Genomic DNA, 14,716 nt, shown 5'->3' with positions numbered 1-14,716 from the left:
AACAACATACAAATGGAATGTTAAAAGAGAGTTGTCAAGACAAAACATTTGAAATACAACGCAACTGTCAGTAAGGTTAGAACTGACCTCTTCTGATTAAATGAACATGACTCTTTTCACATTAGAAAGAAATTTACAGAAATTAAGGGACTATTAAGAGGGTTCAGCATATGTTTTTATCCTGAATAGGAAGCTTGTGAGAGCATACCAGGCTACTTAAGACCAATGGCTCTCGAGTCTCACTCCTGCAAGATACTAAAAGTTCAAGAGCTGTCAGCTCCTAACTACAGCTGGAAATCCTGACACTCCGCACGTTTTTCCAATAGTCAGGACTACAGATTTTTCTTCACATTCTTAACACATAGAATTCTCAAGCAATAGAACATATTGGTCCAAATGAACCAATCCTCCTAAATTCTTGGAAATTTTAACCTGGATAAAAGCGGTAATGTTGGAACTGATCACTGTATTTCTGGGGAAAAACTGCTTCAAACAGGACAGTTTCCACCTTCTTACAATTCAACTGAACTGAGAAAAAGGACCTAAGGGGTAAAGAAGGATAAAGAAGCCAAATGGGATATATTTCTGTTGATCGAAAAAAATGAAACTTGTCCAGAGTTTTGAATAAAATCTAAGAACACAATATTGTTGTTTATACACAGTGGAAAGGAATCAGGATAAATAAAACCATACTTTAGTATCTTAACTATTTCCAGCAAAATGCAAAGCCTAAAAGCCCGAAAACCTATTGTAGTGCCTTAATTTAGTTGGCTGTACTCCTTCTCATTTCTGTTTGAAAGTAAAAGGAATGCTAATGTACAAGTGGAGGAGTTAATTCTCTGCATCAATGAAACTGATTGTTTTTCACCCTGACATTCCTTTTAAATGTATGAAAACCATGTGTGGGTTGAGGCATCATATAACAGCCATTATTTGCACAGATGGCGTACAAAAGGGTTTTCACTTTTGATCTACAAAAAATAGGAACATGGGTCACAACTGCTGACAACACAACGAGCCATGAGAGGCATCTTGGGAAAGCTTTTAATCTTACCTTAAATTTTAGTTTACATATTTTCAAGGCAATTAGATTTTCCTAGCAAAACAGGCACATCTTCAGTACAAAAACCTAAAATTATCTACCTACCTATTTACACCCATACATTCTCCATCTACATTTAAAGGATTCCCATATAATACTATCTTATCAGTATGGTTCCAAAACAAACAAAAAAACCCCCACAAAATCTCTTACCTCTGGACAACTCGATTCTGCATCAGAAGAAACACTGTTAAATTCTCCTGCCTTTTTACAAATGTAGAAAGATTTGTCTTCACATTTTTTAACTTTCCAAAGTCCCTCCTAAGGGATGGGGAGAGAGGGAGAGAAAAGAAAAAAAACTTATATCCTTTACATAGTCATATTTTCCTGCATACATATATATATATATACACATGTATACACACACCCACACAAAGAAATTAGATTACACAGTTTCTCTTCCTTTTTAACTTTTCAATAAAAGCAAGTTTTTCTCGCTCTATTCCTTTATTTACCCTTATATGGATCGCTTCTTTTTAACAACACTGATTTGAAAAGTCCTGCTGACAATCATACAAAAGGAGCTGTCTTCTTAAATCACTCCCTTGGATGTAATGCATTTTAATTAACTAAAACCATGGGCATGCCAGAGCGCTTACCTTTCCGAATCATATAACGAACCTTCTTCCTATCTACTGTAGTATTTTATAAAATTAATCTTTACGTCTGAACAGACCTTACTCAAAAAACTATAAAGTTTGTACAATATAATTCTTAGACTTCCATCAGTATTGGACATGTACTGAAAACAATGCTTCAAGCATTGTATCTTCGATCTCCTTTTCCACTACTTCCTATTAAATGGTTTTGTTTGCTTACATTTGCCAAATTAGTAAAATATGGTTTAGTACAGCTGAAACCAGAATTTTACTAAAGTCCTATTTTGTGCTTCCAATGGGAGCTGACTTTTCCAGGTCATTGTAGTTGTCTTTCCCATGAATTAAACAATGAAACTTGGACTCGCTATTGAAGAGACAACAAAAGCTTTCTGATACAGTTTCTACCCTTGGACAAAATTTACTTCCTTGAAAAACTGGATTATAGTGCCATTTAATCTAAGTCAGGTCTTAGCAAATTTAAGTACCATAAATTTTCAAAGTTTATGACTAAATTAAGAAAATAAAATTGTCAGTGCCGTGAGTTATGTACTGACAGGACGTAATCTAAGCTTACCCAAAAATTACTCCCATCACCTGACTGATTTGGGGTCAAGCTTACCACTGTTAACTTCCATAGTTTTATGCAGGTCTACACTACTGCCTGATTTTGAAAGGTGCCTCCCAGAAGTTCTAAATACCGACAGCAACGTAAAATTGACACAGTTGACCATTTTTCAGAGTATGAATTTGAACTCTTAATGACTGGAACTGATGAGTCATAAACTGCAATACGCACTGCTACTTGGATTTTACCTTTCTTTGTCTTTATCAAAATACCTACTAATACTGGCTAGCTTCCATTTGGCAAGCTTAATATATGTAATGTTTTTATTGAATATAAGCTCAAAATCGACGATTAATTTTTCTGTGCATCAGCACTGTGAAGTGTACTAGTTCCTAAAAGCCACGTTTCATTTATCCCAACTTAAATATATTAGGAATAAAAAGACAGAGTCATACAACAGGTTGTGATTTACAAAAATATGCATAGTGAGAAAATAAATTATTATCAACTGAAATAAAAGTGACTGTCCTGTTCTTTCAACAAGAAAAGGAAACTTACAGGTCCTTGTGCTGAAACACACAGTTGTCCTGTTCTTTGAAAGGTATTAGGTTCTTGGCTGTGCCAGTAGGAGAACTTCACTGGGGTGCCGTCTGACCACTCAAAAACAACTGAGATGTTACTACTGTATAATCCAATCCATGTTTCAGTTATGTTCTCTGTAGAAGAATAAAATATATTTTAATGAGGAAGAAAATATGCCCCTTGTTCCTATAATATCAACACTACTACTAAAATTACTCATCAGATTTCAGTAAGAATTACTCTAATTATGCATTCTTAAGACAACAGGGACCATCACAGTTCTCGCATAGGGAAAATCACTGAGCACTTCGCAGCAGTTTGCACAGAACCAGCCAACAACAGGAAAGGCAAAAGCCAGACTGCTGAAGGTTCATGATAAGGCTGGTGACATCAATGAAAACTGACCCCGTTTCACTAAGGAAATCTCTAACTGCTGTAACCGCTGCCTGCCATTTGTCCAGCACAGTCCGATGCAAATGCCACACCCTCAAATAAAGCACAAGCAGCAATCCTATAAAAGCTTGGGTGTGACATGCTTCTGAAAAACCAAGGGCAGCATACAGTTTCTTGCCATGTTCCAGTATGTTGATTCATTTCTTTGTTGTATTTATTGGAGAAGGTGTCGCTTTACATTTTTAGGACTCCTAGAAGGAGCACATATCACACTTCCCTCTTCAGTAAACAACATTTGGGTGTGTCACATAATGTAGGCCAACTATGTTCTATGGCGGTATGGAAGAGCATTGCAAAACACTTGAAGAAACATTGCACACTTTAACTCCTAAAACTCACCACGTTGAAGCAAGTTATGGAGCAGCTCTGCATCTGCCATGGAGGATATACTAATGAGCCCGCTGTTGTCACTTTGGCATGAGATCAAAGCATCATTCCAGCTCTTCGCCTCTTTATGAAGTCTGTAGCAGTAACGATTGTATGGGTACCAGCCAGCATCACAACGAGTGGCATAATACTTCCACGTATCTTTTAATTAACCATACAAAGTTAGAGTATATTAGATAGAATTACTGAGGTTGGTTGTACTGTTTTTATAATGCATGTGGAACTATTTTCTGATCTTCAGATGCTGAAAACAGAGTCATTCCATGGAGGACAAAACACATGCTCTATGGAACATCACCTACAGAATTTTTTCCCACCTTATACTATGACTCAATCATTTAGGTTGCTAGACTAGTACAAACACACTAATAGAACTGTTATTCAGTTTAAAACTTGTTGCATTTCCTTATTACCTTTGGGCCTGATCCAAAACCAACTGAAACTTTTCCAGATAGAATACCTGTGAAGAGTGTGGTAAGTCCCGTTTCATTGCCTGAAACAGGCAGGGAAACTTCTGATTTATCAGGAAAAAGTTGAACCTATCTGGTTTTATCAAAACGGAGTTTAATATCCTAATAAACACAAGTCTTTAAGTTTCCCACAGAATGGGAATCTGAGGCATTCTATACACTAATATTAACAGTTTCAAAAATACATGCACAATTCTTTTTCAGTATAAGAAAAGCACAACGTGTCATAAAAATAACTGCAAATTTAGAGCTGCATTTATGCAACTTCATCCTCTGCAGGCAATTGGTTAAGTCCATTCTAAGCTTAACTTTCAGCTTCCATTTTTGACTTCCATTCTAAGGCTGCTTTTAAACTCAAAATTGTGGATGTATTGAAATATAAATAGACTGAGCATTTTGTAAGCCGCTGATAATGTAAGGAATCAATTAAAAGCTATGTATATTGAAGTGATGTGTCAGTTTCAAAACTCTCATGGTGTTGTCCAGGACTGCATTTGAGCAGAAGAAACTGTCACCACTTCAGTTAAGGTAAATGGCATCCAACTTAAAGTAGCAAACCCACACATTTACTGCAGCTAACATTCTGTTCTGATGACTTTTTATTCAGGTAGCTTCCTCCTGCTCTCTTTCCATATTCACAAAGAGGACACATTAACACTGAAAGACTTACCCATTGTTTCCTGCTCTATCTTATTTAAATATTTCTTGCATACAAAAGGCAATCCAGATTCACATAAGTAACTTTTCCAGCCGTATTTCAATTTTGAACTCATCACTGCACAATGATTTTCACTAGAATGGTCCTCAGAAACATCTGCAAACACATTTTTTGAGAAGCACACAATTACAAAAAGTCCATTAGTGTAAAATGGCGCTGTACCTTACTGAATGAATGTAATGACTCAAACTTCCAGCAGTGTTAAACTAATGCTACGGACAGCTTAACACTAACAAAATACAGCAAACCAAGTCTCAAAGCTCACCTTAACTGCGTGTTACTGTAAACAAACTAAAACTCCTTGTAACACGGTAGAACATAGTTATTAAATATGCAACTGGAATCTCAAAACACCATTAAAGCGGGTGACAGAAGGCCTAGATCATTAACACTTAGAACAGATACACCTCAGTGGATGCCCCATCCCTAGAAGAAGCTTCAGTTCATGAGCACGAATAAATATTTCGACAGAAAGAGTTATACTGACTCACTTGTTTCACTTTCCAAAGGTAGGAACAGCACTCTCAAGCTGCAGTTACAGAGAGCACGCAATGACACTGCTATAACAAATCCAAGTACCTGCTTTCCAGTTGACAAACGCCAGCGGCGCTCCATCCGACCACTGCCAGCCAGCGCCTTCCTCCAGCCGATTCAGGCCTGTCCACAGCATAGCATCTGTGGTGTTCAACTGTCCTAGAGCAGACAGGGTAGGCAAAATTATACTCCCTGCATTCCCCATCTGTAAATATCTACAGGTATAGATACGCTTCTTGCTACAATAGAAATAAAACAAAACTTCACTTTGGTTTCCAGAAAGCTCACGCTGTTCTTCCTGTCCTACCACTTTGTTAATCAACACAGAGCTGAGGAGGAATAAACTCAAAGGTCTTCATCCCTTCAAAAGCTGCCCATTCTGTGTAAGCTGTTACTCACCTTAAAAGTTAAATCTGCAAGAAACAGCTGCAGAGATGCCAGCCTGACTCGGCTTGCTATCAGACACAAACCAAACAATTTCCACCCCCTCCACAGCCTGTATACATATCAAAAAGCTAATGAAATGATTTTAAAAACTTCCTGTCAGCTTACATCCTGCCATTGAAAACCAGCAATAATGGGAAGTAACCTGAAGCTGCCTTTCGCAGCACAGTTCAAATGCCTGATCCTTCGCTTGGTCCTCTTTGCCAGCACTGAAGCAGCCATCAGAAGACTGCCCAGGACCAGTCTGAGACTCATTCTGCACAGAGACCTTATCCAAGATGGAACTTCAACTGATTATAGAAACAACTTTGTCTTTTTTTCCCCAAAGAAGATGATTTACTTCCAGGCTACCACCAAACTGAACAGCCAACCAGTCCCACCTGCGCACCCAAAGCACACAGCCTACACCTAGCACTAGCAGCACATGGGGCCTACTCACGGCTCAAGTTGCTGAGATAGCTCTGCTCCTCAGGGCTGGTGATGCTGAGCAGGTCTCCTCCCTGTGCCAGGCAGGCTGCCCGCGCCTCGTGCCATGATAGCACGGCTGATGGGTTGAACTGGTAGCACACGTGTGTGGCTGGGTTCTCCTTCCAAAACGTGCCACAGCCATGCTCTGCTCAGAAACAGACTCATCAGCAACAAGGCTATAAGAAGTACAGCACTGTCGACAATTTAATTAATGACGATAGTATCTCAATGGAAGTATGATGGCCAACTCATCCAGTATCCCTTTGTAAAAGTACATGCAGAAATAGGGCATTAAAAGAATAAAACACCACTCTATTTCCCAGGTGGTTGACAAATCCCTGGGAGCTGCTCTGCAGCTGGTGGCCATTTTCACAGCTCCTATGTTGCCAGCAGAGCCACAGTTTAATTCACACTCGCTAATCCTTGCTTCCTTGAGCTGACGTGTAATACACAATGAGTGCCTCACACAACTTGTGATGAAGCAGTCTCCCACTATCTGGTACTCAAGAGATTAAAGCTACTATAATCACAAAATGTAAGCAGGGCTGAAAATAGCCCTGATACAACGGTTCCCTGGAAATTCCCGTTATGAAATCACACTTCCAGATGTTTACAGCATGCTTTGGAACAGAGATCTGAGACACAGGCTGAGCTGGGAGGGCTTTTCCAAACCACCCTATTGACAGAAGATAATATTTTGCTTATTTATGGAATAATCTACAAGCTGTTACGTGTAATATTTAATATTTGTGAACATTACACATCCAAAATTTTTCAAACAGCAAATATCTTCAAAAATCTGCTTCCAAGTGTTTTAGGCCCAAAACATAGGTATCCAAAGAGTGCATGATTAATCAGAATGTAAAAGATGTAACGCAGTCAAAAGCACAATGACCTTTTGCAGGAGCAATCCTTCCTTTGCACAGTGATGTTAGAGAGAGATGTGGCTCAGCTTCAAGGCACAGTCAGCAGACAGCACAAAGCAGTGAGCACCTGGCATCTTTTTGTTTTCCCCTGGAATTGTGCTTTTGAGACAAGGACTTGGGTCTCCAAAGATCAAACAAGGCAAATAATGATAGTCTGCTACAGCCTCCTCTTACTTATTTTAAAGAGACGTTAATTCCCCCCTAACAGAAGGGAAGTAACCTTATAATCCACAACAAAACGTGTCCTATGCTTATTAATAAAGATCACTGATACTCCAGGAGTTAAAAAAAAACGATACAAGTGAAAACAAGCAACGCCTTACCAACACCAGGACAAAAGCCCCATTTTTCATCTTGTTCATAGTAACTTGTTGTGGCACACCACTCAAATTCCTTTCCATCTCTGGTACATTCATAATACCACTTGTTGTTATACTTAAATGGAAAAACACATGGGAAACCAAAGGAATTTCCCAGCAAGGTGTATGTTTCTGTAATAAATGAAACGCAGAGATTAAAAGAACGCATCCACAGAAATTTCTTCTCTCCCATATTTCATTATTTGTTTTTAAAAGCAATAATTAAATGTAAATATCTTAGGTTATTTTCTAATTTGAATTTATAAACGACACCACAACATTATTACAAGTAAGAGCAGCATAAATTCAGTAAGTGGAATTTGGAAACGTTAAGTTGGTTATATTTATCACCACAAAACAGGGCACATTCTCATAACTTACTGCAATTAAAGAAAACAACAACAAAAACAGAGCCATTATCATATAAAATCCACATTTCAGTCAGTAGGTACCAGAATCTGGACGTGCTTCGATGCAAGCTCTGCTTAGTTTTTATTTGCTAGTAAATGAGAGATTAATAATGTAGTACAATTTGCCCTGCTCCTCCCACTCTTATTTAAATGGATTTCTAACATTTATTCCATTCTTATTGTCACCCCATGGGAAAGAAAATGTGAAAGACAAAGGAATATTAAACAAACCATTTAAAAGAAATCTTTATACCAGGGAGAAAAACAATCTAACTAAAGCACTGATCTTACACACCTTTGTTGTCACATCCATTAATGCCTTATAAACTAATTTAAACATCGTCCTACTGTGTTTTGAGTACTGAGAGAATCAAGTGCAACTGTGAGCTGTAACAGCATTACCTCGGTATCTCCTTAACCCCAGAGCACGTGCTTCTAGGAAAGGTCAGAGGACCATAGCCACACTTGGAACAACTTGTTTGCCAAAGATCTCATGTTGATACTAAAGATCGAAGTCCTCTGACTACAGAGGACAGACACGCTCCCAGCTTCCCAGAGGTTTCCATGCCTGGCTGCACACACACGAAAAACGCAGTTCAGGGATTGTAAATTTCCTTCAAAGCCTTCTGATATAACAGATGATACAAAGAAAGTGGATTACAGGAAACGAGGCTTGCACCTGTCTGCTATCACGCTGCAAGCTGCAAGAAATTATCTCCTTCCTGGCAAGAAAATAAATTTGCCAGCTGCAGTCCTCTCACCATAGCTAATGCACTGTGTATTGAAGGCAGGGATCTCCTCGGCCTGGTGGACTAACAGGCTGCCTTGTACTTATCTGCATGTGCTGAAGTGGAAGGAAGAAAACAGAAAATGGAAGTGAGAGAGGCTTTGCCAAAGCACTCCATTATTTTGATCCTGAAACTCCTGGATGTTGCAGACCTAGGACTAGACCAGATCCACTTCCATCTTGCTGAGTGTACACAGCAAATGTGTAGGGCTCCTCATGGTTTTAAATGTTTTCTATCTGGTCTTAAGCACAGACTCTGCTAGGTTTTAGAGAAGAAGTTGAATGCTACCGTGCTTCCACAGGCATCACAGCTCCCAAAGGAGCCTCCTGGCAGGGAGCAGCAGCCAAGCCCAGCTGCACCTGAAGGGGAAAACTGAGACCCAGAGCTGCACAGTCCCAAAGCCATGTTCAACTGGTAAGAATCAACAGTTCCAGTCAGACATGCTGTGCAAACATTAGGCCTTCCTTCTGAAGAAATGCTGTAGGAGAAGTTGAGGAAGGGGTCAGAGTGTGCCTGTGTGAGGCAGTTCATGGAAAATGAGCTTATCTTAGTCCTTGTTCCTGGAACACTGCTAAGGTCTGCAGGTCTGGATCCTGACTTACACTTCTGTGCCTTCACTAGCTGTACAAGATGATTCATTGCAAGCCTGATATCTCTTGCAATGTTTGGCACGTTCAGAGTCAATGTGCTCAGTGTTGCAAGCCTTTGATTAATGCACACTGCAACCGCAGGTGACCATCAGAGATCTGAATTCCAAACCCTGTATCTCTCTTTGGGTTTAATTGATAATGAGAGATGAGGTACAACAAATCTGTAGTTCAGCTTGTTACCTAATAGAGCATTTGAAATAGGAGTTTCCTGGTTTGCAAAGATATGAGGGCTCTGGGGAGGGTCGAGAGGGACCATGTCATAGAAGAAGAGAAAGTTTAATTATGCAGTGCACTCAATTCAGTTATCGCATATTAACCCGATGTTCCTTAAAAACTACTAGTGAAAATTTTCCCATACCCATCTATATGACAATATTTTATTTTTTTACCTTGGAAAGGATGTTCACAAAGGTCTTCATCGTAGGACATGTACTGTATCCACTGATAATCAGATTTCTTCTTTGCTACAATACGTTTGCTGTTTTCAACAGCTAATCTGTACTCTGATACACCAACCAGCGCTCTGCCATCACAGTTCCACCATAATGAGTACCGATTTGAATCACATTCAAGCATAGTCAATGGCTGTTCTGGTCTACTGATGTTCAGTCCTAGACAGCTACTTCTGCCTATGTTGAAAAGACGACGATTGGATACCCATTTCCATAGCATGTGTTTGGAGAGCTGACTGCAGTCTTCCAGAACCAGGCCAGCTGTGTCCGCTTTGATGCACAAGTTGGAGCCCGAACTTTGGATAATAAATATCCCTTTATCTGTACAGGGAAAAACAAAAACAAAAAAACAGCAACATCTCAGTCTGTAGAATGCTGCAGATGATCAAATAGTGTTGGAAGACAAATCCTTTCATTATTTACAAAGAAAGCAGAAGGTATCCACCAGAATAACTGACACTTCAAAAAATAACAATACTGATCTAGATTTACTGCCATTTACAAACATGTGGACCATTTGCCAGGTCACAAATGCAAGGCTAAGACAATGTATCTCAAGTTGGTGATCCGAAAATACATGGTTCTTAAAAACATCAGTCACACTGGAAGAATTAAAATGCCATTTGCCAAGAAATAGTAAGTAATGCATCACAGGTTTAAGTGTCACAGCAAGTCATGCTGTGAGCTGCAAAATAGTTCTCTGTGGTGGACTTGAGATTCCAATTAAGGTAAAGGTTAAAAAATTTAAGGGGAAATTGCTGTGCTAATTCCTCACTGTTTACAACAACAGAGGCGTAAAACATACACCGCATTGTAAATGAGATATAGAAAAGGCAGGATTTATCTCAAACAACAGCCCGTGCATGTTGTTCATCTACACATGACCACTCGGGACCACAGCACACACGCGGGGTTAGCCTGACATCTCAGCTTTCTTGGAATCAAATAGAAACTCACTGAACTCTGTGACATCACATTGTAAGCATGTGAAAAGTCAGCTATTTAAGGTCTTCTGAAGAAATGCCTAGCTGAGCATATAGAATAAAAAGGAGAAGAACTGAGGAACTGGAAATCAGCAAAATACAACTCTGTAACAGCTCAGCTATTTGGTTTGTTCTGAAATCCAATGACAGTTAACCCATGGAGTTCCTCTCCCATTACAGGCGAGATTTTATGCTTCAAAAGATTATGCCTTGAAAATCTGAGTAGTATCTCCATTTTGCCATGAAATTTTGCAATAATTATTTCTACCACGTGTGCTTTCTATCTGCTGTAATTTACTACCCCCAATGTCCTGAAGTAGTAATAACAATGAAAGATATTCTACATCTGAAGCATGAGAAGCAGAAGCACACCCAGAGGCTGTGCCTGGTTTCAGCCCCTATAGTTTGGGTGCAGCTCACCAAAAGAAAGGCCTCAGCCAGCAGCAGGACAGTGCTGCATGACAGACAGAAGAGAGTTCACCAGCATACAGTGCGTGCAACAAGCAGGATATAGGTTACAGCCTGGTGTTTGGTTGCAGATTCTGCACAGAGCCCATGAGCACTCAGATATACAGAGAGGACAGGTCATTCTGCCAGCTCTGTCACTGGTATCTGTGACACTGTGACAGACACCCAAGGTGGGTTTTCAATGACATTGTACAGCTTGTGCTTCATACTTCTTGTCCAACCCAATCCTCCACGGACCACACAGGTGACACTACCTCTATCCACAAGCACAGAAAACAACACCAGAGAAGGGTACTGTTCTTCATGATAGGTTCCTACAGCAGCCTTATCTTCACCAACCAAGAAAATTACACTGTTAATTTGCCGGGTAAGTGGAAGTCATTAACACCAGTAAACACTGATTAATGAGGTCAACTCATCATGATACTGGAATTCATACTTAAATAAAGTTCTTATACAAATTCCCACATAACAGCATCCTGACTGTGTGAGGAAAAACAACAACAAACAATCCAGAGATGAAGAACCTACAACACAAGTGATCCAAGACAGCATGGCTTCAACAAGAGCAGACTGTACCTAACCAATCTGGTGGACTCCTATAATGGAGTGACAGCATCAGATGACAAGAGAAAACCGACTGATGTCATTTATCCATATTTCTGTAAGTCCTTTGACATGGTTCCACACCACATCCTAACCTCTAAATTGGAGAGAGGTAGATTTGAAGATTGGCCTACTTAGTGTATAAGGAACTGGTTGGATGGCTGCAGCCAGAGAGCTGTGGTCAGCAGCTCTATGTCCAGGTGGAGGCCACTGACAACCAGGGGTCTATCTTAGGAGCAGTGCTCTTCAACTTCTTTACCAATTATATAAACACTGGGATCAGCTACATCCTCAGCAAGTTTGCTGATGACACCAAGCTGAGCGGTGCAGTTGATACAACAGAAGAAAGGGATGTCATCCAGAGGGACTTGGACAAGCTTGAGAATTGGGCCTATGTGAACCTAATGAGGTTCAGCAAGGCTAAGTGCAAGGTGTTGCATTGGGGTCTGGGCAACCCCAGATACACGTACAGAATGGGAGAAGAACTCATTGAGAGCAGCCCCGCAGAGAAGGACTTAAGGGTCCTGGTGGACAACAAGCTGGACAAGAGCCAGCAATGTGCTCTTGCAGCCCTGAAGGCCAACAGCAGCCTGGGCCGCCTCAACAGAGGGGTGGCAGCAGGGCAAGGGAGGTGATTGTCCCTCTCTGCTCTGCTCTTGTGAGTCCCATCTGTGGTACTGCACCCAGGCCTGGGGTCCCCAGGATGAGACGGGGACCTGGTCAGGCAGGTCCAGAGGAGGGCCATGAAGATGATCAGAGGGCTGGAGCACCTCCTCCTACACAGAAAGGCTGAGGGAGCTGGGCTTGTTCAGTCTGGAGAAATGAAGGCTCTGGGAAAAACTCACTGCAGCCTTCCAATACTAAGGGGAGCTTTTGAACAGGAGGGAGACAAACTTTTTCAACGATCATATAGTGATAGAACAAGTCAGGAGGGGGGCAAAAAGAGGGGAGATTTAGGTTAGATGTTAGGAGGGAGTTCTTTACTCAGAGTGTGGTGAGGCACTGGCGCAGGCTGCACCAAGAAGCTGCAGATGCCCCATCCCTGGAAGCATTCAAGGCCAGGCTGGATGGGGCCCTGGGCAGTCTGATCTGGTGAGTGGCAACCAGCCCGCGGCAGGGGTGGTTGGAAGTGAAGGTTCATTGAGGTCCCTTACAGCTCAAAGCATTGTATGATTCTATGACAGTTTGAGAACCCTCAAGAAAACATCTGCATGCCCTTATTGGAAAGATTCTCAAGAGCTGCAGTGACTGCTGACAAAAGATAAGTTTTATACAGACCTCACAAATAACCCAGCTGAAGCATGACAAGGAGACAACTGAAGCAACCCTGTGTGTGAATAACCAGCAGGCGAGCTTGCAAGCCCCAGAGGGCCCAAGGAGGGAATCCTAACTCCTGCACTTCAGCACATGACATTTCCCTTTGGAAACGCCTCCCTCCTACAATCCACACGAAGACCAGGTGATAGCACACAAGCGCTGCGTGCCAGAATCTGTGAGCGCGCAGCTGGGAGCCGAGCAGGCACCTCCAAGCTCCTAGCACCGGTGTTTACTACCGCGAATAATACATAATAGAGTTATCTCCGCTTCCTTCCTCCTCGTTTCCCACATCCTTCCACCCCAAAAAGCGGAGAGAATTGCTGGTGTGGCAACGAGGAAAACAACGGGAATTTACTGGGAGTGCGGAAAACGCACCCGCGTGAGCTTCTGGACCAGGAGCCGTGAAACCGGCGGGCAGCGGCACCGCCGCCGAGCACCAGGCGGCACGGCACGACTTCGGGGCTGCCCTCGGCCCCTTTCCCTGCCGAACCCCCGCGGCCGGACCCGCAGGACCCCACGCGGAAAGCCCGGCCGCCCCCACCCCGCAGCAGGGACGCGCACCCCACGCGCGGCCACGGGCCGGAGAAGCGGCCGCCCCTCCCGAAGGGTCGCCCCGCTTCCGTCACTCACTCCGAAGGGAGGGCAGCTCGTCCCGGCTGAGGGCGGCGTCGCCCCGCGGCAGGCTGCGGCCGCCCAGAAGCAGGCAGCACGCCAGGAGCAGCACGCCCAGCATCGCCGCGGCTTGGCACGACACGGCACGGCACGGCTCGGCTCGGCCCGGCGCGACGCCCAGCCGCTCCTCTCCGCGCCGGGGGACCGGCTACGCAGAGCCCTGCCCCGGGGAGGGCAGAGCAGCGACCCCACCCCGCGGAAGGAGGGAGAGGCGCGGGGCGGAGGCGCGCGGAGGGGCCGCAGGGCAGTCCCGCCTCGGGTCGCTGGGGCCGGCTCGGGGGGAGGAACGGCTGGGAGCCCCGGGTCCCGCACGAGCAGAGCTGCGCGTGTCCCGCTTATAAGCTGTCAGCGGGTTCGCTCCCCGCGCTCCGGCTCACTTGTCCTAGAGAGCCATGTGGCACCAGGGCAGGAAACCACTGAGAGCGCAGTTCACCTTCATCAGCGTGCCGCTCTGCTGCAGCACAACTGCATGGATGCAAACTTAACTTTACTCAGGCTTAGTTTCAGCTCGGCCAGCTTGTCAACTGAAGGCATTTTTGACATGGGGAAAAGTGATTTCCTTCTTCCATTTTCTATATAGCTGTCCCTCAGTGCGATGCTCTCAGGAACTCCCCTGCTTCAGGAGCGGTTCAGTCTTACAGAAGCTACGAGCAGTGGGGGAAAGGCGAAAGCAGAAGCTTGGGGTTGAAGAAGGCTTTACTGGAATCTGCTCACAGCTCAGCTGTCATCAGCATAGGCAGGTTTCTGGTTGTTCTGCATTTGC

At 43.0% G+C, this 14,716-nt stretch overlaps 1 protein-coding gene across 2 annotated transcripts in view; it reads right to left on the bottom strand.

The window, feature by feature from the left end:
• PLA2R1 (phospholipase A2 receptor 1) overlaps positions 1-14,099 on the bottom strand; it is a 35,937-nt gene extending 21,838 nt beyond the window's left edge. Inside the window, exons 1-9 of one of the 2 annotated variants that reach the window (NM_206983.2) lie at positions 13,912-14,099; positions 9,845-10,228; positions 7,572-7,739; positions 6,294-6,467; positions 5,456-5,569; positions 4,829-4,972; positions 3,641-3,829; positions 2,825-2,982; positions 1,256-1,363 (exon numbers count right to left, since the gene is read on the bottom strand). In NM_206983.2, the coding sequence (NP_996866.2) occupies positions 1,256-1,363; positions 2,825-2,982; positions 3,641-3,829; positions 4,829-4,972; positions 5,456-5,569; positions 6,294-6,467; positions 7,572-7,739; positions 9,845-10,228; positions 13,912-14,014 (1,542 nt within the window). In that variant the 5' untranslated portion in view covers positions 14,015-14,099. The remainder of the gene's footprint in view (positions 1-1,255; positions 1,364-2,824; positions 2,983-3,640; positions 3,830-4,828; positions 4,973-5,455; positions 5,570-6,293; positions 6,468-7,571; positions 7,740-9,844; positions 10,229-13,911) is intronic. The other variant, NM_001396566.1, reaches the window with a different exon arrangement.
• Positions 14,100-14,716: the final 617 nt, after the last annotated feature.

Source organism: Gallus gallus, chromosome 7, assembly GCF_016699485.2.
Source record: "Gallus gallus isolate bGalGal1 chromosome 7, bGalGal1.mat.broiler.GRCg7b, whole genome shotgun sequence".
Taxonomy (NCBI): Eukaryota; Metazoa; Chordata; class Aves; order Galliformes; family Phasianidae; genus Gallus; species Gallus gallus.
The sequence above is the reverse complement of the archived record's forward strand: the minus strand, read 5'-3'. Positions and strand labels throughout refer to the sequence as shown.